The sequence below is a fragment of the Pseudophryne corroboree genome, chromosome 3 (assembly GCF_028390025.1).
Source record: "Pseudophryne corroboree isolate aPseCor3 chromosome 3, aPseCor3.hap2, whole genome shotgun sequence".
Classification (NCBI taxonomy): domain Eukaryota; kingdom Metazoa; phylum Chordata; class Amphibia; order Anura; family Myobatrachidae; genus Pseudophryne; species Pseudophryne corroboree.
This window is the reverse complement of record NC_086446.1, coordinates 540,964,033-540,988,462: the sequence shown is the minus strand read 5'-3', so window position 1 is coordinate 540,988,462 and position 24,430 is coordinate 540,964,033. Positions and strand designations below refer to the sequence as shown.

The 24,430-nt window shown below is 45.6% G+C and overlaps 1 protein-coding gene and 1 long non-coding RNA gene across 3 annotated transcripts in view; one reads left to right on the top strand and one right to left on the bottom strand.

The window, feature by feature from the left end:
* ARL16 (ADP ribosylation factor like GTPase 16) overlaps positions 1-24,430 on the top strand; it is a 56,161-nt gene that overhangs the window by 3,370 nt on the left and 28,361 nt on the right. Inside the window, exon 1 of one of the 2 annotated variants that reach the window (XM_063961194.1) lies at positions 8,124-8,302. The exons of the other annotated variant lie outside the window; for it this stretch is intronic. Within the exon in view, the coding sequence (XP_063817264.1) occupies positions 8,291-8,302 (12 nt within the window). The 5' untranslated portion in view covers positions 8,124-8,290. Of the gene's footprint in view, positions 1-8,123; positions 8,303-24,430 lie in introns of those variants that run through there. 2 annotated transcript variants of the gene reach the window in all.
* LOC135056257 (uncharacterized) overlaps positions 17,598-24,430 on the bottom strand; it is a 68,327-nt gene continuing 61,494 nt past the window's right edge. The window contains exon 3 of the long non-coding RNA XR_010243938.1: positions 17,598-17,686. This is a non-coding gene — a long non-coding RNA (uncharacterized LOC135056257). The remainder of the gene's footprint in view (positions 17,687-24,430) is intronic.

Sequence of the window (24,430 nt, the reverse complement as noted above, 5' to 3'; positions counted from 1 at the left end):
TAGAGCATTCCCTGTGTGTCTGCTGTGTGTCGGTACGTGTGTGTCGACATGTATGAGGACGTTATTGGTGTGGAGGCGGAGCAATTGCCAAATATGAGGATGTCACCTCCTAGGGGGTCGACACCAGAATGGATGCCTTTATTTGTGGAATTACGGGATAGCGTCAACTCGCTTAAGCAGTCGTTTGCCGACATGAGGCGGCCGGACACTCAATTAGTGTCTGTCCAGGCGCCTCAAACACCGTCAGGGGCTGTAAAACGTCCCTTGCCTCAGTCGGTCGACACAGACCCAGACACAGGCACTGATTCCGGTGGTGAGGGTGACGAATCAACCGTATTTTCCAGTAGGGCCACACGTTATATGATTTTGGCAATAAAGGAGATGTTACATTTAGCTGATACTACAGGTACCACTAAACAGGGTATTATGTGGGGTGTGAAAAAACTACCAGTAGTTTTTACCGAATCAGAAGAATTAAATGACGTGTGTGATGAAGCGTGGGGTGCCCCGATAAAAAACTGCTAATTTCAAAGAAGTTATTGGCTTTATACCCTTTCCCGCCAGAGGTTAGGGAGCGCTGGGAAACACCTCCTAGGGTGGACAAAGCGCTAACACGCTTATCAAAACAAGTGGCGTTACCCTCTCCTGAGACGGACGCACTTAAAGATCCATCAGATAGGAGGATGGAAAATATCCAAAAAGGTATATACACACATGCAGGTGTTATACTACGACCAGCTATTGCGACTGCCTGGATGTGCAGTGCTGGGGTAGTTTGGTCAGAGTCCCTGATCGAAAATATTGATACCCTGGACAGGGACAATATTTTACTGTCGTTAGAACAAATAAAGGATGCATTTCTTTATATGCGTGATGCACAGAGAGATATCTGCACACTGGCATCACGGGTAAGTGCTATGTCCATTTCGGCCAGAAGAGCTTTATGGACACGACAGTGGACAGGCGATGCGTAGAGGAGTTATTTGAGGTCGGTCTATCGGATTTGGTGGCCACGGCTACGGCCGGGAAATCCACCTTTCTACCTCAAGTCACTCCCCAACAGAAAAAGGCACCGACCTTTCAACCGCAGCCCTTTCGTTCCTTTAAAAATAAGAGAGCAAAGGGCTATTCATATCTGCCACGAGGCAGAGGACGAGGGAAGAGACAGCAACAGGCAGCTCCTTCCCAGGAACAGAAGCCCTCCCCGGCTTCTACAAAAGCCTCAGCATGACGCTGGGGCTTCGCAAGCGGACTCGGGGGCGGTAGGCGGTCGTCTCAAAAATTACAGCGCGCAGTGGGCTCACTCGCAGGTAAATCCATGGATCCTGCAGATAATATCTCAGGGGTACAGGTTGAAATTAGAGACAGAGCCACCTCGCCGTTTCCTGAAGTCTGCTTTACCAACGTCCCCCTCAGAAAGGGAGACGGTTTTGGAAGCCATTCACAAGCTGTATTCTCAGCAGGTGATAGTCAAGGTACCTCTTCTACAACAAGGGAAGGGGTATTATTCCACTCTATTTGTGGTACCGAAGCCGGATGGCTCGGTAAGGCCTATTCTAAATCTGAAGTCCTTGAACCTATACATAAAGAAGTTCAAGTTCAAGATGGAGTCACTCAGAGCAGTGATAGCGAACCTGGAAGAAGGGGACTTTATGGTATCCTTGGACATCAAGGATGCGTATCTCCACGTTCCAATTACCCCTCACACCAGGGGTACCTCAGGTTCGTTGTACAAAACTGTCACTATCAGTTTCAGACGCTGCCGTTTGGTTTGTCCACGGCACCTCGGGTCTTTACAAAGGTAATGGCCGAGATAATATTTCTTCTTCGAAGAAAAGGCGTATTAATTATCCCATACTTGGACGATCTCCTAATAAGGGCAAGGTCCAGAGAACAGCTAGAGATGGGTTTAGCACTATCTCAAGAGGTGCTAAAGCAGCACGGATGGATTCTGAATATTCCAAAATCCCAATTAATGCCGACAACTCGTCTGCTGTTCCTGGGGATGATTCTGGACACAGTTCAGAAAAAGGTTTTTCTTCCCGAAGAAAAAGCCAAGGAGTTATCTGACCTGGTCAGGAACCTCCTAAAACCAGGAAAGGTGTCTGTACATCAATGCACAAGAGTCCTGGGAAAAAATGGTAGCTTCTTACGAAGCAATCCCTTTCGGCAGATTCCATGCAAAGGGATCTGTTGGACAAATGGTCAGGGTCGCATCTTCAGATGCACCTGCGGATAACCCTGTCGCCGAGGACAAGGGTATCCCTTCTGTGGTGGTTGCAGGAGGCTCATCTATTGGAGGGCCGCAGATTCGGCATGCAGGATTGGATCCTGGTGACCACGGATGCCAGCCTGAGAGGCTGGGGAGCAGTCACACAGGGAAGAAATTTCCAGGGAGTGTGGTCGAGCCTGAAAAAGTCTCTTCACATAAGCATTCTGGAACTAAGAGCAATCTACAATGCTCTAAGCCAGGCGGAACCTCTGCTTCAAGGAAGACCGGTGTTGATCCAGTCGGACAACATCACGGCAGTCGCCCATGTAAACAGACAGGGCGGCACAAGAAGCAGGAGGGCAATGGCAGAAGCTGCCAGGATCCTTCGCTGGGCGGAGAATCACGTGATAGCACTGTCAGCAGTATTCATCCCGGGCGTGGACAACTGGGAAGCAGACTTCCTCAGCAGACACGACCTTCACCCGGGAGAGTGGGGACTTCATCCAGAAGTTTTCCACATGCTATTAAACCGTTGGGTAAAACCAATGGTGGACATGATGGCGTCTCGCCTCAACAAAACACTGGACAGGTATTGCGCCAGGTCAAGAGATCCGCAGGCAATAGCTGTGGACGCGCTGGTAACACCTTGGGTGTACCAGTCGGTATATGTGTTTCCTCCTCTGCCTCTCATACCAAAGGTATTGAGGATTATACGGCAAAGAGGAGTAAGACTAGTGGCTCCGGATTGGCCAAGAAGGACTTGGTACCCGGAACTTCAAGAGATGGTCACGGACGATCCGTGGCCTCTACTTCTGAGAAGGGACCTGCTTCAGCAGGGTCCTTGTCTTTTTCAAGACTTACCGCGGCTGCGTTTGACGGCATGGCGTTGAATGCCAGATCCTAAAAGGAAAAGGCATTCCAGAAGAAGTCATTCCTACCTTGATAAAGGCAAGGAAGGAAGTCACCGCGAAGCATTATCGCCGTATTTGGCGAAAATATGTTGCGTGGTGCGAGCAGCGGAGTGCTCCGATGGAGGAATTTCAACTGGGTCGTTTTCCTACATTTCCTGCAATCAGGATTGTCTATGGGTCTCAAATTGGGATCTATTAAGGTTCAAATTTCGGCCCTATCAATATTCTTCCACAAAGAATTGGCCTCAGTCCCTGAGGTCCAGATTTTTATCAAAGGAGTACTGCATATACAGCCTCCTGTGGTGCCTAAGGTGGCACCGTGGGATCTAAATGTAGTTTTAGATTTCCTCAAATCCAATTGGTTTGAACCACTAAAGAATGTGGATTTGAAATATCTCACATGGAAAGTGACTATGTTACTGGCCCTGGCTTCGGCCGGGAGAGTATCTGAACTGGCGGCTTTGTCTTATAAAAGCCCTTATTTAATTTTCCATTCGACATAGGGCAGAGCTGCGGACGCGTCCGCATTTTCTCCCTAAGGTGGTATCAGCGTTTCACCTGAACCAGCCTATTGTAGTGCCTGCGGCTACAGACGACTTGAAGGACTCCAAGTTGTTGGACGTTGTCAGAGCCTTAAAAATATACATTTAAAGGACGGCTGGAGTCAGAAAATCTGACTCGCTGTTTATACTGTATGCACCCAACAAGTTGGGTGCACCTGCTTCTAAGCAGTCGATTGCTCGTTGGTTTTGTAACAAAATTCAACTTGTACATTCTGTGGCAGGCCTGCCACAGCCTAAATCTGTTAAGGCCCATTCCGCAAGGAAGGTGGGCTCATCTTGGGCGGCTGCCCGAGGGGTCTCGGCATTACAACTCTGCCGAGCAGCTACGTGGTCAGGGGAGAACACGTTTGTAAATTTTTACAAATTTGATACCCTGGCAAAGGAGGACCTGGAGTTCTCTCATTCGGTGCTGCAGAGTCATCCGCACTCTCCCGCCCGTTTGGGAGCTTTGGTATAATCCCCATGGTCCTTTCAGGAACCCCAGCATCCACTTAGGACGATAGAGAAAATAAGAATTTACTTACCGATAATTCTATTTCTCGGAGTCCGTAGTGGATGCTGGGCGCCCATCCCAAGTGCGGATTATCTGCAATACTTGTACATAGTTATTGTTAACTAATTCGGGTTATTGTTTAGGAAGCCATCTTTCAGAGGCTCCTCTGTTATCATACTGTTAACTGGGTTTAGATCACAAGTTGTACGGTGTGATTGGTGTGGCTGGTATGAGTCTTACCCGGGATTCAAAATCCTCCCTTATTGTGTACGCTCGTCCGGGCACAGTACCTAACTGGAGTCTGGAGGAGGGTCATAGGGGGAGGAGCCAGTACACACCACCTGACCTGTAAAAGCTTTACTTTTGTGCCCTGTCTCCTGCGGAGCCGCTATTCCCCATGGTCCTTTCAGGAACCCCAGCATCCACTACGGACTCCGAGAAATAGAATTATCGGTAAGTAAATTCTTATTATAATTATTATAATGTTTAATAAACACCTTCAACCAAAGTGCAACTTTTCACCAAAGTGTTCGGAGAAACCACCTCAGTCCCTTTGGCAAAAATTATACTCATCCACCAAGACGTGCCTAATTAGACCATTCAACCCACACATGGGAAAGAAGTTATAAAGACTCTCAAGGAAACCAGAGATCACTTACACGAAGGCTTAAAAACAGAGGGACAGTATCCGGGTCCGGAGGACTGCCAGCAACGTGTGTGGTCCTATAGCAACTGCATGTATAATATGAGACTGTTAGACGACTGAAAAACTCCACAATTTCAAAAAGACACTAGCGTGGTAAATTGGCTATTACCTATAGCGATCACAATCTAGGTTTAATGTATCCTGGGTTCATAGGTGTTCGATACGGCTGATCGGCCCAACCTAATGAAACAATACTTACAATTCAAAGTGTGCAAATCTCATAACTCGACATAAATTATGCAAAAAACAGTGCTTACCATGTGCTAGAGCCTGCCATGTGATCCCAGGAAGCATGCTGTAGACAGCCTTGCCCCGGATGTATATATACGCCCCCGGACCGGAAGTGCGTCCACAAAGGCAAAAAAACTCCTCAGTCAGCTATATGATTAAAATGTACATTAGCTGCATACACTAACCACAGGTTAGTGATTCACAGGGCGGACGCTGCACTCTACCCGTCGCTCAAGCGCTAATAGTTTCATATTCGGCCGCGTCTTGCGTTCCACTAACCGGAAGTGGAACGCGATGCGTTCCAAACCCTGGAAGTGGATGCGGTTAATCTCTCACAGCTGGGCTGTAACAGCGCGTACTCACTGGTGGAATCAACTCAGAGTCGCGTTTAGGTTCAGGCTCATCATATCCCCGCACAGCCTTCTACCAGCACCGCTTGCTCGTCTCAATGGGGCATTTAGAAAAAAAAACTCATATATATATATATGTAACAACACTGTGGTTCTCCATTACAATAATAAGTTGGGTTGACAACATGATCAACCCGGATAGCCTATAAGAAACTTCATGGCTCAAGAAGTGTATTCTGATGTAATGCAATCATGATCTAAGATATAATTGGAAATCTTTAAATGGTTGTAATTATTTAAATTCATGCCATCAGGGACCTGGGAGGGTGGGCTAACAGACACAATTAAAATACATAAAAACAATACACACATAACGTAAATAACTACAGGAACACCCCATAGGGGTTATTTTCATTTAGTCCTCTTGGGGACACCGTGTCCAAGTGGCTGATCCAAAAGCACTCCCTTTGTTTCAGCCTCTTGGTACGGTCTCCACCAGTAACACTCGGGGGCACCCAATCAATGATTTCACACTTGAGACTGGCAACCTGGTGACGGGCTTCAATGAAATGACGAGCCACCGGCTTATCTGATTTACCGCTATTCAATGCTACATGTATAGATGAGCGGTGATTCGCCATTCGGTCCCTAAAATTGCGGGTAGTTAACCCAACATAAAACAATCCGCATGGGCATTTGAGAATGTAGATGACGAAATCTAATCTACAGTGTAAATGATATTTAAGTTTAATGGTAGAGCCGGTGTGGGGATGGGAAAATGTTGGCCCCACCATCATCGAACGACACGTAGTGCAGCTCCCACAGGAGAAACAGCCCGGTTTTTGCTGCAGCAACTGAGTAGTGGACATAGGTGCATTGGGATATAATACAGGTCTCATGAGCATTTGCTTTAGGTTCGGACCTCTGCGGTACGCCAACATAGGGGGGTTCATGCGTGTGAATGGTAATGCTGGATCAGTACTAACAATTGGCCAGTGTTTCTTAAGTACCTTGTTGAGGTGCCCTGAGTGGTTATCATAACGTGTCGCAAAGACTAGACGATTGTCTAGTCTATCCTTATTCTTAGGTTTTATCCCTGCAAAGATATCACGGGCTCTAGATAAACACTGGGAAAGTGTCTTGTGTGTGTACCCGCGTTCCAAAAAACGCGCTTTAACCTCTTTGAGTTGAATTTCAATGTTGGTTCTGTCTGAATTAATTCTTAGTACTCTTAAAAATTGAGACACTGGCAAATTCTCCTTTAATGCAGGGGGATGATGACTGGTAGCATGAAGAGTCAGATTTCTGTCCGTAGGTTTTCTATAGACAGAGGTAACGAAAGTATCCCCAACCTTGCTAATGTGTACATCTAAAAAATTAATTTCAGAACCGGAAATACTAGAAGTAAACTTCATGGGACTATCCAACTGATTAAGATTATTAACCATGGTGTGGAACGATGACTCAGTGCCGAGCCAAAGTAAAAAAACATCATCGATGAATCGACGATAAAATAAGATTTGATGACCATATTGTGGGAAGATCTGAGTTGTTTCGTAATTCGTCATATATAAGTTGGCATACAATGGGGCCAAATTGGACCCCATCGCCGTGCCCGCTAATTGTATAAAGTACATGTCTTTATACAAAAAATGATTAGAACGTAGAACCAATTCGGTAAGTTCAATAATACATTCTGTTGGTACTGTGCATGTGAGGTGAGACGTCAACGCAGCTCGCACTGGTTCCAGTCCACCGTCATGTGGAATGACTGTATACAATGAATTCACATCCATTGTGGCCAAAAGGCACGATGTGTGCTTGCAATCAACATTTTTCAATTGTTGAAGGAAGTCACCTGTGTCTTTTATATAGCTCATGCTTTCGACCACAATTGGCTGGAGGATACTATCCACAAATTTGGCCAACGGTTGTAGCAAAGAGCCTTCCGCCGCTATGATGGGTCGTCCAGGGGGTTGTACCAGAGTTTTATGAACCTTCGGTAAAGTATATAAGATCGGACACCGAGGATGCTCAACTGATAAGTAGGAGAATAGTTCATCGTCAAACCAACCATTATTTCTCCCTCTTCTAAGACACTCGTCTATGGTACGTTTAATACCCGGTACAGGATTTGAATCGACTAGTTTATAGGTCTCCCGGTCGGCTAGCTGGCGCATGATCTCTCGATCATAATCCTGCCAGTCTTGGACAACCACCGCCCCGCCCTTATCAGCAGGGCGTATAACAATGCTGGAATCTGCTCTCAACTTGGTCAAGGATTTCCTTTCAGATTGGGATAAATTATCAAATTGTCTAGGTGGAGAGAAATTATTGGTGTCCCTCTGGACTACCCTCAGGAATGTTTTATATATATATAATATCCAGTACAGGCAGCTACATGAGCTGGCTGAAAGCACGGCACTCCAGGATTTAATTCAAAGCTTTTTTTATAGAAAATGAATAAGTGGTACAAGCATAATATATTTGTTATGTAGCTCACAGTCTTTGTGGAATCCTCATTAATGCCAACGTGCACTTTTTGTTACAGGTTTCAGCACAAGTAATTTGTTCAACAATGGACTAGCTCTCTCTCCTCAGCCCTGATGACGGGGTCCGCACAATGTAGTAAAAAAATTATGCACAGCTGGCTCCTCCCCCTTCACGCCCACCCATCCCTCCAGTTTGAAAAATTGACGTAGAGATGAGAGAACATGAAAGATCAAGGCCACAATAACCAAACAGTTTGAACTAAATTTTAAAAGAACACGCAGGCTGACAGCACCGAGGCGGGCGTCCAGTGTCCCCGAGTGGATTCAGAGAAATGGATTTATCAGTAAGTACCAAAATCCTCTTTTCTCTATCATCCAATAGGGGACACTGGAGAACTAGACAGCTGGGGACGTCCCAAAGATACTCCCATGGGCGGGAGTGCTGTCCGCAGCCTGAAGAACCAAACGTCCAAAATATGCATCTCTAGGTGCAAATGTATCAAACTTGTAGAAACAAGTGGATGTGTGTGCTGATGACCACGTTGCAGCTTTGCAAAGTTGGGTAGTGGAAGCTCCTCTAGCCGTAGCCCATGAAGCTCCTACTGATCTGGTGGTATGAGCACCTACCTGAAAAGGAACTCTCTTACCCCAAGAAATATATACCTGTTTGCTTGTTAGTCATATCCATCCGGCCAAGGTTTGTTTTGAAGCAGGTCAACCCCTCCTGGGTCCATCATACAGTACAAACAAAGCGTCAGACTTCCTAATAGAATCCGTAGCCTGTACGTAGACCCGGAAGGCTCTGACCACATCCAAGGACAAGTCCCCCTCAGACAATCCGCGGAAAGCAGGGACCACAATCAGCTGCACCACCTTAGGTAAAAACTCCGCTTTTGTACGGAGCTCCGCTCTGTCTTCATGAAAACTAGGAAAGGACTTTTACATGACAGGGCACCCAACTTTGTGACCCTTCTTGCTGATGCTAAAGCTAGGAGCAGGACTGCTTTCCAGCTCATACAGTTTAGATCCGCCTTTTCCAAAGGCTCTCAAAAATTCTAGCAAGAAATTTAGATCCCACAGGCCGTGGGAGGACAAAAAGGTGGTTGTATTCTCAACACACCTTGCAAAAATGTCTGGACCTCCTGCAAGGACTCCAGACATTGCTGGAAATGGATTGAGAGGGCCGAGACCTGTACCTTCAAGGGTCCCAATCTCATACCACCATCCAAACCATTTTGGAGAAACCTCAACAGTCTAGTAAGGCGGAATTCTCTAGGGTTCCAACCCTAGGTTGGCACCAGTCCATGTACTTCTTCCAGATTCTATAGTAATGTGCCGCAGTGACTGGCTTCCTTGCCGCTAACATGGTAGGAATAGCTGATTTCGGGATACCCCTGTCTCTTAGTATCCTGGTCTCACGAACCACGCTGTTAAACGTAGACAGTTCAGATCTGCGTGAACTAATGGGCCTTGTGACAACAGGTCCTCCTTCTGCGGCAGATTCCAAGATCTTCCAGCAGGAGACCTGAGGTCCGAGTACCAATTTTTTCGAGGCCAGTCTGGTGCTATTAAATCACCCACACTCTTTCCCGTTTCAACTTTTTCAACACTCTTGGTAACGGGAAATGGCGGGAAGGTCGTATGTCCAGGGAATTGCCAGCACGTCCACCGCCTCTGCTGCTGGATCCTGCGTCCTGACCACATATCTTGGCAGTTGATGGTTGTTCCGAGAGGCCATCAGCTCTATTCGTGACAGACCCCACCTTCTTACCACTGCATCGAATACCTGTGGTTGTAGAAACCACTCTTCCGGATGCATATCTTGACGATTGAGGTAGCCTGCTTCCCAATTGTCCACTCCTGGAAAGAAGACTGCCGACAGGTTTATGTTGAGCTTTTCTGTCCAAGACAGAATCTTTGTAGCAATATGTACAATATGAGCAAACACATAACATCAAGCGCTGAGAAAATAAAATGAATCAAACCTTCCCTTATATGTAGGGACGATCTTCTGGAGGAAGATTCTCCCTATATTCCAACCAGTGGTTCCTTCTCCCACTCACATTTGGGACGATGCATGCAAAATAACATAATACAATAGTGTAGTATGTCCAGAACAATATCACACTTCACCCAAGTGATTTGGGGTTTTTAGTGTGAAATTACATTCGTGATGAACCTCCACCGTCTCCTTATTAGAAAGTTCATAAATGTGGGGCCATGTTGTTTCTTCCCTTTTTTTTCTGGGAAGGTTTGATTCATCTTATTTTCTCAGCGCTTGATGTTATGTGTTTGCTCATATTGTACATATTTCCAGATTATTAGAGAGTGGTGTTCTCTCTGGAGCTACACATTTTTCAGCAGCCGGGAGCGCCTGAAATAGACCCTCTCCTACTTTTTTTTATATATTTTGTACCAGAATCTTTGTGGCCTCTTTTAACGCCATGTGACTTTTTGTTCGTCCCTGACGGTTTATGTATGCCGTTGCTGTCACATTGCCAGAAGTGCATTGTAAATGGCTCTTAGCTCCCGAAAATTTATTGGCAGACTGCTCTCTTGCGTTGACTATCTTCCCTGAAACTGATGGTTATCCAGTACTGTACTCCATCATCTGAGACTGGCATCTGTAGTCAAAACCTATCAATCCCAGACTCCGAACCTCTGTCCCACCAAAGTAATGAGTTCCTGGCTTGGGGGACAAGCGAATCCGTCGGTGGAGAAGCAAATGTATGCCTGCCCCCTGAGCAATCAGATTCAGTCGAAAAGATCTGGAATGTAGCCTGCTGTATTGGATCGATTCGAAGGGTGCTACCATCTTTCCTAGAAGTCGTACAAAAAGATGCTGAGAGACCATCTGGTTCCGCAGAACCTGACGTACCATGTCTTTGATGTCTTAAATCTTGTCTTCTGGCAGAAACACTTTCAGATGTGTCATACCTAAAATGAGACCCAGGAATTGAATCCTCTGCATCGGTTGCAGATGGGATTTTTTTTTTTAATTCACGATCCAGCCGTATTGAATCAGAAACTAATGTGAGTTTGGCATCTCTGATCAACTAGTCCTGAGAGGGAACCTTGATAAGAAGTTCAGATACGGTATTATCATTACTCCTAACGATCTCAAGTTCGCTACCATGACTGCCATGATCTTCGTGAAGATTCTCGGCGCAGATGATAGGCCGAACGGACGAACTCTGAATTGGTAATGAGTCTTTCCCACTGCCAGCTGTAATTAAGCTTGGTGTGGGGTCCAAATCGGGACATGGAAGTATGCATCTTTTATGTCTAATCTTGAAGTTGTAAACCGTCAGAACTTGATTTAACACTTTTAAATTGAGGATTGGCCTGATGGACCCATCCCGTTTTGGCACTGCAAAAAGATTTGAATAAAATCCCGTTCCTCTTTGAGAAATCGGGACAGTCATAATTACTTCCGTCTGAAGTAACTGTCGAATCGCTGTATCTAATGCTCTTGCTTTTTGAGAGCACAGAGGAAGGCCTATATCCCTGGGAAATAATATTGTTGAACCAGACTTCTGGTGAGGTTTTGGCCCAGGTGTCCTGAAACCTTTCCAACCGTGCACCCACCAGAGGAGACCCAAGGTGAGCTGGGAGACCGTCATTCCACGGTCTTGTCAGCAGGCTTAGATTCTTGTTTTCGGGCTGTGGACTGGGAACGGCCTCTGTTTTCACGGGCTTGACTACCAAAACCTTTAGCTCGAAAGAATTGAGACCTAAATTAATTTAATACCGGGCCATAGTAATTTCTCCTGACCTGTGGTGTGTGGTGTAGTCCTAGGATATGTGGTAGGCAGAAAAGTAGATTTTCCCGCTGTAGCTTGTGAAATCCACTTGTCTAATTCTGGACCAAATAAAGCCTCCTCTACAAAGGGGATCGCCTCCACTGCCTTCTTGGCATCAGAATCCACTTACCATTCTCTGAGCCACAGAATCCTTCTGGCTGATATAGCCGAAGCCGAGATGCGTGATGCTATTCTGCTAGAATCCTTTGAAGCTTGGTAAATGTATGTAGCCGACTCACAGATATGCTCCGCTAATCGAACTATGTCTTCCTGCTGTTATCCTCCGCTACTACCTAAACAATTTGACCAGCCCATACAACAATACACTAAAAAAAGGAAAGGCGCCTGTGATAGAACCTGTGTTGAGATGCTATTTGCTGCTCTCAGAATAGGGTATTAGCGTCCCTATATAAAGTAAACAAGCAAAAAAGGAAAAAGAGAGCGCAAATAGACTTGAATTATTCCATATTTATTATATCTAAAATTGCACATACACCAAAAATTAAACTATACCAATTGGCAACTGAATTTAAAACAACTTAGCACTTTAAAAATATATTTCATAGCATAGGATCCCTAACACTCGAATATCCTTATGGTTCCACTCAAGTAATACCTTACTGATTACCAGATAGTTTTCACAGGTGTCCTTTAGTGAAATCAGTGTAGAAAGAGTCCAAGAATGGTGAAAGACCCTTATTTATATCCACCAGTCACGTCCTGTGTGATAATACATGTATTTATACCGTAATCATGGTTGTTGTTTCTTTTTAAAAAAGAATTGAAACAGTTAATGTAGCAAATATACTGATACTTCAGGTAGCTGAAAGTCAGTTCATAAAGCAGGCTTTATCTCATATTGCAGCCTCTCTAGAGCGTCTCCGTCTGTCGCTCTCTACCTTAGTCATTTATTGTGTTCAGAGCGGTTAGGCTTACCGCTTCCCGAGAGTTTTGGTCCACGGCGCCGGGATTGCGCGCACCGCCTGGCGTGTCCAAGGTGATTGTAGCTGCGGCGCCTGTGTTCACCTCTCAGTGCCCGACTGGACCGCTGGCTCTAGGCACGTGATCGGCAGCCACGGTCCCTACTTTGCAAAGGGACCAATGCAGGTGGCTCCAGACCCAGGACCGGACTGTCCAATAAGGTGAATGATGTTAAAATTGGTGGCAACCAAATCCGTGAAGAGTGTTTGGATCCTAAAAACAACTTGACGCGTTTCTCGACCGTTATAAGCTGGTCGTTTCTTCAGAGGGAAGGAATCTTCTATCCCATCAAGTCTCCTTATTTAAAGAGACCTGAAAATGAAATTAGTGCAAACACCTGAGAGTCCACCTGTTCTATTAGGTCTCAGGGAAGCGTGTGCATACAGGATTCTAAGTATATACTCATTTAAATATAGATCAGCATGACCCAAAATTATATATCTCCTTACAGCATTAAAACTATTATTATAATAAAATAAATTTTGATAATACATATAGAATAAATAATTAATCCAATATAAAATATAAACTATACTATACAAAGTGTATAAAATACATAAATGTATATAAAATATACAGATATATGAACACATAAATATATAATCATATACATATATATATAGAGAATGAGACAAGCGAAGACAGCAGTACCATATCAATTAAACAAAAACACACATGTAGGATATACACATAGAATAATACCCATCCACACTCTCCTACATAGAAGTTGTAGGATTATGCAAACTGTATCAAACCTATATAAACTATTACTTATTTAACTGGTCATGTGGAACAACACCCACAGGTCCAAGCAGCCACTACAATAGTGACAACACTACCCATATTATGTCATATTATGTTATGTTATATTAGCCTCACTTAAACTAAATACTAACGGTAGTGATGTTTGACATATCCACTGAAACACAAAATAACAATATAATAAAATAAAATTAAAAATAAAATTAAAAAAACATGTATAGGAGTAGAGAAGCACATACAAACTCTACCCATCCATATTCACACGTTGATAATTTATTCATATCTTTATCTCACTTCATAGGTTACATCTATTTACATTAGACTACATCTCTCTATTCAAAGGGGAAAGGAGTCTAGGGATAGGATATGAGTCTAAAAGAATAGGGAAACTCAAATGAAATTACCCAAAAGGAGAATATACTCGGGCGCAAACTACAGGATATCTACAGGGACCCCGAACAATCCTCTGATGGCAATCCACCTAAAGAATTGAAAAAATATATAAAGATATATAGGAAGGGGAAGGAGCACCAATAGGGGATTAATCCGAGTGGGTGGATGGCCCTGTAACACCAAAGGAAGAGAGATATATTTACACTCGATCCGCCTAGGGTGAAACAGGTGCCAACCCAACCCCTCCGGTTCCTCTATATTCATTGACAAACTGTACTAAAGATATTCTTATAAATCAGCAGAGCATAGGCCCCTTAAAAACAAGTGGGTCCCAGCCTCAACCAACAACTAATGACCAATGTCCCGTGCCAATACTTGGAACCCATCAGATGGCATTGAGTTCCACCGTGTCATTCAGACCATGTGGACTCAGAGTATGTAATTGAAATATCCAGAAGGCTTCGCGCATGCAGAGCCTTCTAAACCTATCCCCTCCCCTCATGGTGAAGCTAACATGTTCAACGGCTCTAATCGTGAGACCACTCATGTTCCCCTTCTGACATATCGAAACATGACTAGACAGACTATGAGTCTTAAGATTCTTAGCAGTGTTTCTCTTGTGCTCCATAAATCTCTCATGAAGGGGGCGAATAGTGCGACCTACATACTGCAGGCCACATTTACACTGTATAACATAAATTACATAATTTGTCCTACAGTTCATGAAACTTTTTATCTCAAATTCCTCTGATCTATCGAAAGACTTGATTTTTTTACATTTGTTTTCAGCAAAAAGACAAGTGACACATTTATCCTTACCACACTTAAAAAACCCATTAGGTTTCGGGGGTAATCTCAACGTGTCCCTTCCCGTGTCTATATGTGCCCTCTTGAATAGACTCGATGCTAGTTTTTGTTTAAGGGAGTTGGCCTTTCTAAACACCACTAGATTTCTTTCCATTAGTGTGGTTTCTAATAATTTGTCAGATTTTAGAATTGCTGAATTCTTATTAATGATCCTTTTAATCTCACTTGCAGCTGTGTTAAATTGGGTAATGAATGATATTGACCTATCCCCATTATTATTTTTATTATTTTTATTTCCTTTGTTGTTATTACTAGTATTCCTACTAGGGGATTCATACTCCACCTTTAGCCTTTCTGGATGGACCAATGTAGACCTAGATTTAAGTTGAGTCTCTCTAAGGGCTTTATCAATAATGTGTGTAGGATACCCTTGCCTTATGAATGCACAACAATAGCCCTGTTCACCCAAGCACTAGTAATCGTAGGCCTTTGTGATGCTCCTGCAGCCACAAATATAGATTTTAGTGCCATATCTAACTTACAATCTGACACATCCTTTAGTGTGGTCACGATCGGTATTGGTAAGATTGTCTTTTTTGACAGTCTAGCTAAGGAGGCGTCCACAATCGGCATAACCTCCCACTTAGACATGACACCCTTGGGTAGTGGGTAATTAGCTGTGAATTTCTTAGGAAATTGGAAGCGTCTATCCGGCTGCTTCCATGCCTCTCCCATTTGATCCTGAAGAGTCTGAGGAATTGGAAACACTGCTCTTTGTCGTTTCTGAAACTCAAATAAATCAAAGACTTCAGATTCCTTAACTTCTTCTCCCTTGAAGCTTAAGACCTGTCTTACCTCTTCAATAAAGGATTCTAACCCCTTGACTTCAGCAGGCCTCCTCCTGCGGACTGGCGTCCGTTACTGCCTCAACCGACTCACCTGTCTCCTCATCCTCTATGAGGCCCTCCTCCGACTCTTCCTGTAGGAGAGGGAGGGGTCTCTTTACCGCTTTATGCACAGTGTTTTCAACTTGTGCTGGCGGAGTAATTCTAATCAGGAATTCTTCCATAGTTTTGGGGGGGGGGGGGGGTAAAGCAGCCCATTCCAACTGTTGCTTGCGGGATTCCGCCATTTCCTTGAAAATGTCTGGCAGGGCATTTTCCCATGATCTGGATGGACCACTGCTCCTAGGTTGAGCATTGATTTCCAATGTCGCACCCCCTGTAGCTTTTTTTCACATTTTGAATATACATAACAAATCTTTGTGGTCTTGGTTGGTGCCTTAGGGGCTACTTCAGACCTGATCGGTGCTGTTGCATTTTCGCACAGCATTGATCAGGTCTGAAGTGCGCATGCACCGACGCCGCAGTGTCTTAGCCCTGCGATCGCCTCTGCCTGATTGACAGGCGAGAGGGGGCGGACCAGCGGCATTTGCCCGCCGTTTAGGGGGCGCGGTCTGGACAACACAGGCGTGCCTGGATCATTGGGGGGGTGGGCAGCGGTGGCTGCGTGACGTCACACGCAGCCGCTGCGACCCGGGCAGCGACGAGTAGCTCCCTGCCAGCGCACAGGAGCTGCGCTGGCTGGTAGCTACTCCTACAATACAAAAGCATCACCGCTGTGCGATGCTTTTGTACTTGTACGATGGGGTAGGGTGTGAAATGCGGGGCGGGATAGCCCTGTGCTGGGCGTCCCACCGCATGTCAGGGAAGCTGATCAGGTCTATATCACCCCCTTAGACCTGTTAACACACACACCCAATCAGCAGTGCTTTCACCCTATTAGAATAGGAGGAGAAAGACTGTAGGGATATAGGGAGCATTGAAAAATAGAAGTCATGCAGCTGGAATTCAATTAATTAATTAAAGAAAATTACTTTAAAAAAAATTACTTAAAAAATAAATATATATAGAGAGAGCTAAAGATAGATATATATATATATATATATATATATAGGAAGAAAGGGAAATTGGGGCCCAGAAGTGATTACAACCTATAAATACAGGGAACCCTGTGGGTTTCACAATTATCATTCATTTTAAAACATAAGCATGAACTGTTCTTTCATAAAAAGTTTTTTTATTAAAATGTACAGAAGTAAAGAAGCATGTCCATCATATTACATAGACAGAATGATGTAATTTCTCTTCGAATACTCCACCATTGGAGTTGGTAGAGGAATATCGGCAACTAAGTGCAGTATCTTTATTCTTCCTCATATGATATTCAAAGATAACATCAAATAAAACAACCCAACGCGTTTCGTCTAGTAACTAGACTTCATCAGGGGTATGTCTAAAAATTACAGAACAACTAGTCAATATTTATACAATGTTACATACAGAAAAAATTGTACAAAGAACAGTCCATGGAAAATAGGATGTGCGAGACATGATAAAACAAAGCGACAGACAATAATTGGGCTGATGGCAAAAAATATGTATATATACAGGTTGAGTATCCCATATCCAAATATTCCGAAATACGGAATTTTTTGAGTGAGAGTGAAATAGTGAAACCTTTGTTTTCTGATGGCTCAATGTACACAAACTTTGTTTAATACACAAAGTTATTAAAAATATTGTATTAAATGACCTTCAGGCTGTGTGTATAAGTTGTATATGAAACATAAATGCATTCTGCGCTTAGACTTGGGTCCCATCACCATGATATATCATTATGGTATGCAATTATTTCAAAATACGGAATAATCCGATATCCAAAATACTTCCGGTCCCAAGCATTTTGGATAAGGGATACTCAACCGGTATATAATATGATATATATCTATATCTATCTATCTATATATCTATCTATCTATCTATCTATATATATATATATATATATATATATATATATATATATATATCTCTTTTATAACCAGCCTGACGATTACAACCCCCACACTACTAACTGTTGGAACAGCTTGAGTTGATCGGGTTGTTCTGTTGCTCCTCCTCCGCAGGACCTGTCAGCACTGTCCTGTAGAAGAAAAAGTATAAATTAATAAATTACTTTATTCTGAAAGATCTTCAGTAGAGCTGTTATAACACTTGCTATCCTCCAGCACCAGGTGGAGGATAATAATAATAATAATAATAGCGATATTACAGGAGGTGTAAGCCCTTTGTTCTGACTGCTTTCCTGTGATTAAACACCTCATAAGTCCTCCCACAGAGAGGACTGCTCTAACTGCGCGCCTTTCAGAAAACTAAAAATGGCTGCCACTGAATTTTTTTGTACACTTTGCAGCCTGCGCTCCCCTGTGAATGCCCTTTGCTTAGAAGTAAGCTGTGTTGCTAGGTAACCAGCTGTGCGCTCCCTCTGTACGGACCACGGCCGCTTACCATTCTCCTGTCCATGTCCCTTTTACCTTTGCGGCTATGGTCTTCAGTAGCGCTTCTCCTTTCCCCGCCAGCTACGCTATGCGCGCTGCTACGGTGACCTGACCGCGGAAGCCGCCTGTCTCTGCATGCCCCCCATCAGAAAGGCTGTCATGGAAGATATCTATTTCTGGCTGGGGGGAAAATATCACTAGCTTGTAAGGGGATGCTGTGGGGAAATATCACTAGCTTGTAACCGAATTAAGCTGCCTTGCTGCCTGCTCTGCCCCCTGCCCATATTACCCACAGTTCTCTGAATCCAGATCTTCTGAGTGAGATGCTGATCCCTTCTACCGGGATCTTTGTCTCACGTAAACTGTTACAACAGTTTATGGGAGCCTTCACCTTCCTTTCAGCTAGGCTGGATCGGCTCAACAAGATTTAAAACAAAAAGTTTTCTTTTATGGAGCAAGAGCTCCTTTCTTGTGCTGCTACCTCCAGCACAATTTTTCAAACTGGAGGGATGAGGGAGGAGCCAGCTGTGCTTAATAATTTTATTACTACATTGTGCTACCTCCGGTCTGCATCCTTTACACCCCAGCTGTCTAGTTCTCCAGGATCCCCAGTGGATGATAGAGAAATAAAAACTTGCACAGGGACACTTGTAAGCTGGTATCCCTGGGGTGAATATCAGCATAGGGGCGATAGGCCCTCCCCCAGCACAGGGCGTGATTCTTTGAGAGTTTTCCCGCTTTTTCTGGGCTGAAAAATAATACCCTCCGCCTCTCCCTGTGAGACACTTGGACAGTGCTGGCTTCAGAGGTCTCAGAAGGTCAGGTCTAGTCTTCCTGTATACCTTTCCCTGGGGACAGGTTATACAGCACTTTGAGGTTTGCGTAGTTGATTCAGTGCCCAGTGTTATATGCATTGTATGTGACTTGTTGCTAGCTACTGCTGTTTGTGTGCAACCTCTGCTGTTATTATTCTATCCCTGTTTTTCACCTTCTATAACAATACCAGGTGTTAAGAGTTATGTTATACCTCCCATTTTACTTGTAATTTGCGAGTGGTGTCACATTTGCATGTTATTATTGTTACACCCTGCATATGTGTTTAATTATGTCCAAAGGCAAGGACAAGGTGGAGTCTGGGGCTCTTGTACTGGTTTCTTGCAGGACCTGCTCAGTCAAGTGGTTTTGTGCAAGATGGTCTTTGTTTGATGTGTTATGTTGCACCATTACTCAATATGGTGACTCCAGCACCTGTCATAGAACAGGTTATGACTCAGTTATTAGAACACTTGCCCGTGCCTACTCTGACTCTACAACAGGTTTTGCCTCAACAGTCTCAGGCTTCGTTGCTGCCCCCTTCGTGCAACCTCCTTGGATGGACATGTTTTCACAGTCTGTCCAGAGTCTAGCACAGACGTCTGTCACCTCTAAAGATATGTTACAGAGCGACAGACCAGGGGCCACACCCTCATCTCAGTTGGCACAGACCTCGGAATCTGAGACTTATTCTGATCAGGAGAAAGATGATGCCTCAGACTCTGGTTCTTGTCCAGAACAGCTTCTGGGGCGGATAGTCCTGCCATAGTCAGGGCGTCAGGGCAGCCAAGGCTGTACTTAGCATGAAGCTGGTTCTTCATCCTCAATGTTATCTTTAAACGACAAAGGGTCATTGAGGAGTTCCCTCAGTCAGATCAGCTCACTGAGCTCATGCGTGAGGTCTGGAGAACTCCAAACAAGACGTTACAGTTACCAAAAAATCTTCTCCCAGTGGGAGATTGTATGAAGTGTGAGGTTCCCCCTCTGTGGATGCTCATATAGCTCTGCTAGTGAAAAGATCTACATTGCCCATACCTTCTACATCCTCTTAAGGATGCAAGGGATAGGAAAATAGATATTTCTGCTGCGGGGTATACTGGGCTCCACAGGGAATAACATTGGGGTGTAGAGTAGGATCTTGATCCGAGGCACCAACAGGCTAAAAGCTTTGACTGTTCCCAGAATGCTTAGCGCCGCCTCCTCTATAACCCCGCCCCCGTGCACAGGAGCTCAGTTTTGTAGTTGGTGCCATGCAGTGCATGCATACAACAGGTGGGCTGCTCCAGCAGCCCTCAGAAGAACTTTTTTAAGTGAAATCTGAAGACTTCAAGGGCTGCAACAGAGACACCGTGTGTGTTAGATGTCAGTCAGACATCTCCTGCTGCAGCTCCATCACCTCCCCCAGCGGCGCTGTATACTCCTGCGCCCTGGTTGCTGGGTACTTACAGCGGAGGCTCCTGTTTGCTCCTGTCAGTCGCACACCCCGCCGCAGCTCTCCAGGATCGCGTGGCCGCACTTTGGGAGGAGGTAAGAGGGTCCCCCAGCTGGGACCCGCTGGAAACCGCGATCCGGCGCGGCCGGTGGAGGCGGGCCGCATGTGCTGGCGTGGACACTGTGGTAGTACAGGCACCCGACTAGACAACCAGGGCAAGGGCACAGGTCGGTTTTACTAAAAAACATTTATAGCATAGCCCACAGTACCCGGTGGTGAAGCCCAGCAAGGGGATAAGGCTTTGACCTGTAGCCCCTCCCCCAGCCCCAGCGCACCATTTAAGAGTAAATGTTCCCACCCTGGAGCTGCATCTCTCTCTCACTCCCTGTCAGCATTTGGGCGCCATTACCTCAAGCTGAACTCATCCTGGGACTGTTTGGGCAAATCCTCCTCTGTAAAGCCGCCTGCATGTCAACGCTGTGCATTTTACAGGACACTTTAGTATTCTACCTGTCTGCTGACAGTGTTAGTTAAGAAATAGTGCATCTAGTCAGGGTTATTTAGTACAAGTACCCTGTGATATACATCCAGTCTTTACTGTGCATTGTTATATCTATTGACTGTATAGCTGTACTCCGTATTACTTATTGCTAGTCCAGTGCAGTATTATTGGATGTCATAATTTCTGCATTGTACATGTGACTCTGTGTGTGTGCATATAGCTGCTGCGTGACTTCCATTTTGTGTATCTCACTCAGATTGCTATACCTATATTCTGTAACCTGAGGGGGCTAAGTGCATCAGGGTTATTGTTTAATATAGGTGTTTCATAGGATATACTTACTGTGTATTTTTCTCTGTGCTTTTCAGTCACCATATACCTCTTGAATTCTCTGTTTGTGATCATACACTGCACAGGGGGTTCTTGTTAAGGTATTAGGCTGCTGATATTGTACTGGGTTGACCGTGAATTGAGCTTTCGAACATGTCAGCTACAAGGGACGATGGAGCTTGGGCTGATCCCACATTGCGTGGTGGTGACGCTGCAGACATATTAGAGGAAAACATAGCAGAGGGTTCAGGTTCTGGGGGTTCCTTACCCCCCCCCCCCCCTCCAGTGAAACTGAAGCAATGGGGGTTCATAACGACCCACCTTGGGCTACTTTCTCCATGTTATTAAATATGCTAGTGACTAGATTAGCGTCCCCTATAGGACCTCCTGTGCCGGTACAACCGCTTATGGTCTATGCGGTTAATCCGCCTTGGGCAGATCAACTGTCCGCTCAGTTACAGCAATTGAACCACTCACTGACTAAACAGACGTCTAACCCTCGCCCGCCTAAGACCAAGGGGTCCTCTAATCGGGCCATTACTTCCTCACAATCCATCCACGTACCAGACACCTCGTCTGATGAAGAAGGCGTATATACTGACGCGACAGATACTGATCCAGATAATTCTGATGGGGAATCGGTCTCTCAGGTGGATGTTCCTGACTTATTGGAGGCTATCAGGCTTATTCTTCAAATTACTGATGATCCAGAGCCTGATGCTACCTCCAAGAAACCGGACAGATTTAAACGTCAGAAGGTTATTAAATAAGTTTTACCTCATTCTGACCATTTAGTTGAAAAACGTCAGGAATCCTGGGAAAATCCAGGAAAGAAATTCACACCTGACAAGAAGATGCTGGCTCGCTATCCCCTCGCTGCGGAGCTAAGTAAAAATTGGAAAACACCCCCGCCAGTGGATTCTCAAGTGGCGCGGCTGGTGGTGTCCTCGGCTCTGCCTGTAACTACCGTCACTTCTCTGAAAGAACCGACGGATAAGCGTGTGGAGGGTTGCTTAAAAGCGATTTACACCCTAGCAGGTGCTGCGCATCAGCCCACTATTGCAGCAACATGGGCTGCAGAGGCTATTGAAGCGTGGATTCAGGAGGTGGAAGCAGAGCTGCCATCCAACTTTTCTGATAATGCTAGACAATGTGTCTCTTATATTGTCACAGCATTTCATTACATTAAGGAGGCGGCCTTTGATGCCGGTATTCTGCCAGCCAAGGCTTCTACTACTTCCATTTTGGCTTGCCAGATTCTATGGTTACGGTCCTGGTCTGTGGATCTGGACTCTAAGAAAACCCTGGAGGTGCTCCCTTTTAAGGGAGACATTCTTTTTGGAGATGACCTCAACAAGATAGTAGCTGACTTAGCTCCTGCTAAAACAATGTGTCTACCTAGTACTACTACTTCGGTACCGACGGCTAAGAGTACTTCATTTTGCTCCTTTCGTCCTTCAGGTCCGACTTCTAGGGTTTACCCAGGAATGGTTGAAGACCACTTCCGATGCCTGGGTACAGGAAGTCATCAGTCGAGGTTACGAAGTATCCTTCAATAGTGTTCCTTCTAGGATGAGGCAGGGGCAGGGCGCCGAAGTTCGGGGGCACATTGACGCGTTTTTGGCCGAAACGGGGGCGCGTCCATGCAAATCGGGGTGTGGCCACGCCCCGTCATTTTGGTGGGCGGTGCGGCCCACAAACACTACTATAGAGGGTGTCTGTGACCGTCGACGTCACTTTTGGGGGCGTGCCCAGCACCTCCGTCGGTGCTGGGCTTCCCCCAGCTCTCTCCCAATGCGTGAATGGATGCCGCGCGCATGCGCACGGCATCTTTATACACTGGGAGGGCAGGAAGCGGGCGGCTGTTCTAGCAGGGCGCCGCAAAAGGGGCAGGGCGGGTTTTGCCTTCTAAGAAATGGGCAGGGCGCGGCGCCCTGCTAAAACAGCCTAGAGTGAACACTATTCAAGAATCGTCCCCCTCATCGATTTTGCCTGACAGACGTCCCTTCGGATCAGGTGAAGGCAAAAACTCTGCATTTAGTGGTACAATCCCTCCTGGACACAGGAGTGGTAGTACAGGTGCTTCTGGCTCAGAGAGGCAAGGGGTACTATTCACCGCTATTCCTAGTCCCGAAACCGAATAGGTCCTCTCGGCCCATTCTCAACCTCAAGTGCTTGAACAAATTTGTGAGAGTCTCCAAGTTCGTATTGAAACCCTTAGCTTTATTGTTCTGGCTTTGGAACCAGGGGATTATATGGTCTCCCTGGACATACAGGAAGCTTACCTGCATATCCCTATTGCAATGTCGCATCAGCAATATCCATTACCAATTTCGGGCGTTACCTTTTGGCTTGACCACGGCCCCGCGAGTCTTCACCAAAGTCATGGCGGTAATGACGGCTGTACTCCGCCGTCAAGGGGCCAGGATCCTCCGTAATCTGGACGACTTGTTGATCCTGGCGAATTCCCCAGAAATTCTCCTACGCCATCTGGATCTGACGTTCCACTTTCTGTAAGCCCACGGGTGGCTCATCAACTGGAAGAAATCTTCCCTGGTACCTGCTCAGAGCATGGTGCACCTGGGGGCGTTGTTAGACACTCACAACCAGCGGTTGTTCTTGTCTCAGGGGAAGGTCCTGAAACTTCAGGACAGGATTCGATGCTTCCCATCTCGTCCGCAAGTGTCGATACATTCGGCAATGCAAGTGCTAGCTCTCATGGTGTCGGCCTTCGACATGGTGGAGTACGCTCAATTCCATTCCCACCCTCCTACAGAAATTGATTCTTGCCAAGTGGGACGGCCTGCCTCACTGGATCAGGTCTCACATGATTTCCTTGTCTCCGGAGGTCCATCTGTCACTGAACTGGTCGCTTCAGGACTAACGATTGAGCACGGGTTGTCCCTTCTGGATCTCCAACTGGGTCCTTCTGACGACGGATGGCAATCTGAGAGGTTGGGGCACGGTGTTGGAGCAACACTCCCTTCAGGGTCCGTGGATCAAGGAGGAGTCTCTCCTTCCGATAAACATTCTGGAACTGCGGGCGGTGTTCAATGCTCTGAACTTGGCCCAGCATTACAGAACAGACCTGTTCAAGTACAATCAGACAACGCCACCACGGTGGCGTACGTAAATCATCAAGACGGCACTCGAAGCCGCATGGCAATGAGGGAAGTATTCAGAATTCTTACAGTGGGCAGAACGCCATCTGCCAGCCATATCGGCAGTGTTCATCCCGGGAGTCGTAAACTGGGAAGCGGATATCCTCAGTCGTCAGGACGTACACGCCGGAGAGTGGAGCCTCCATCCAGA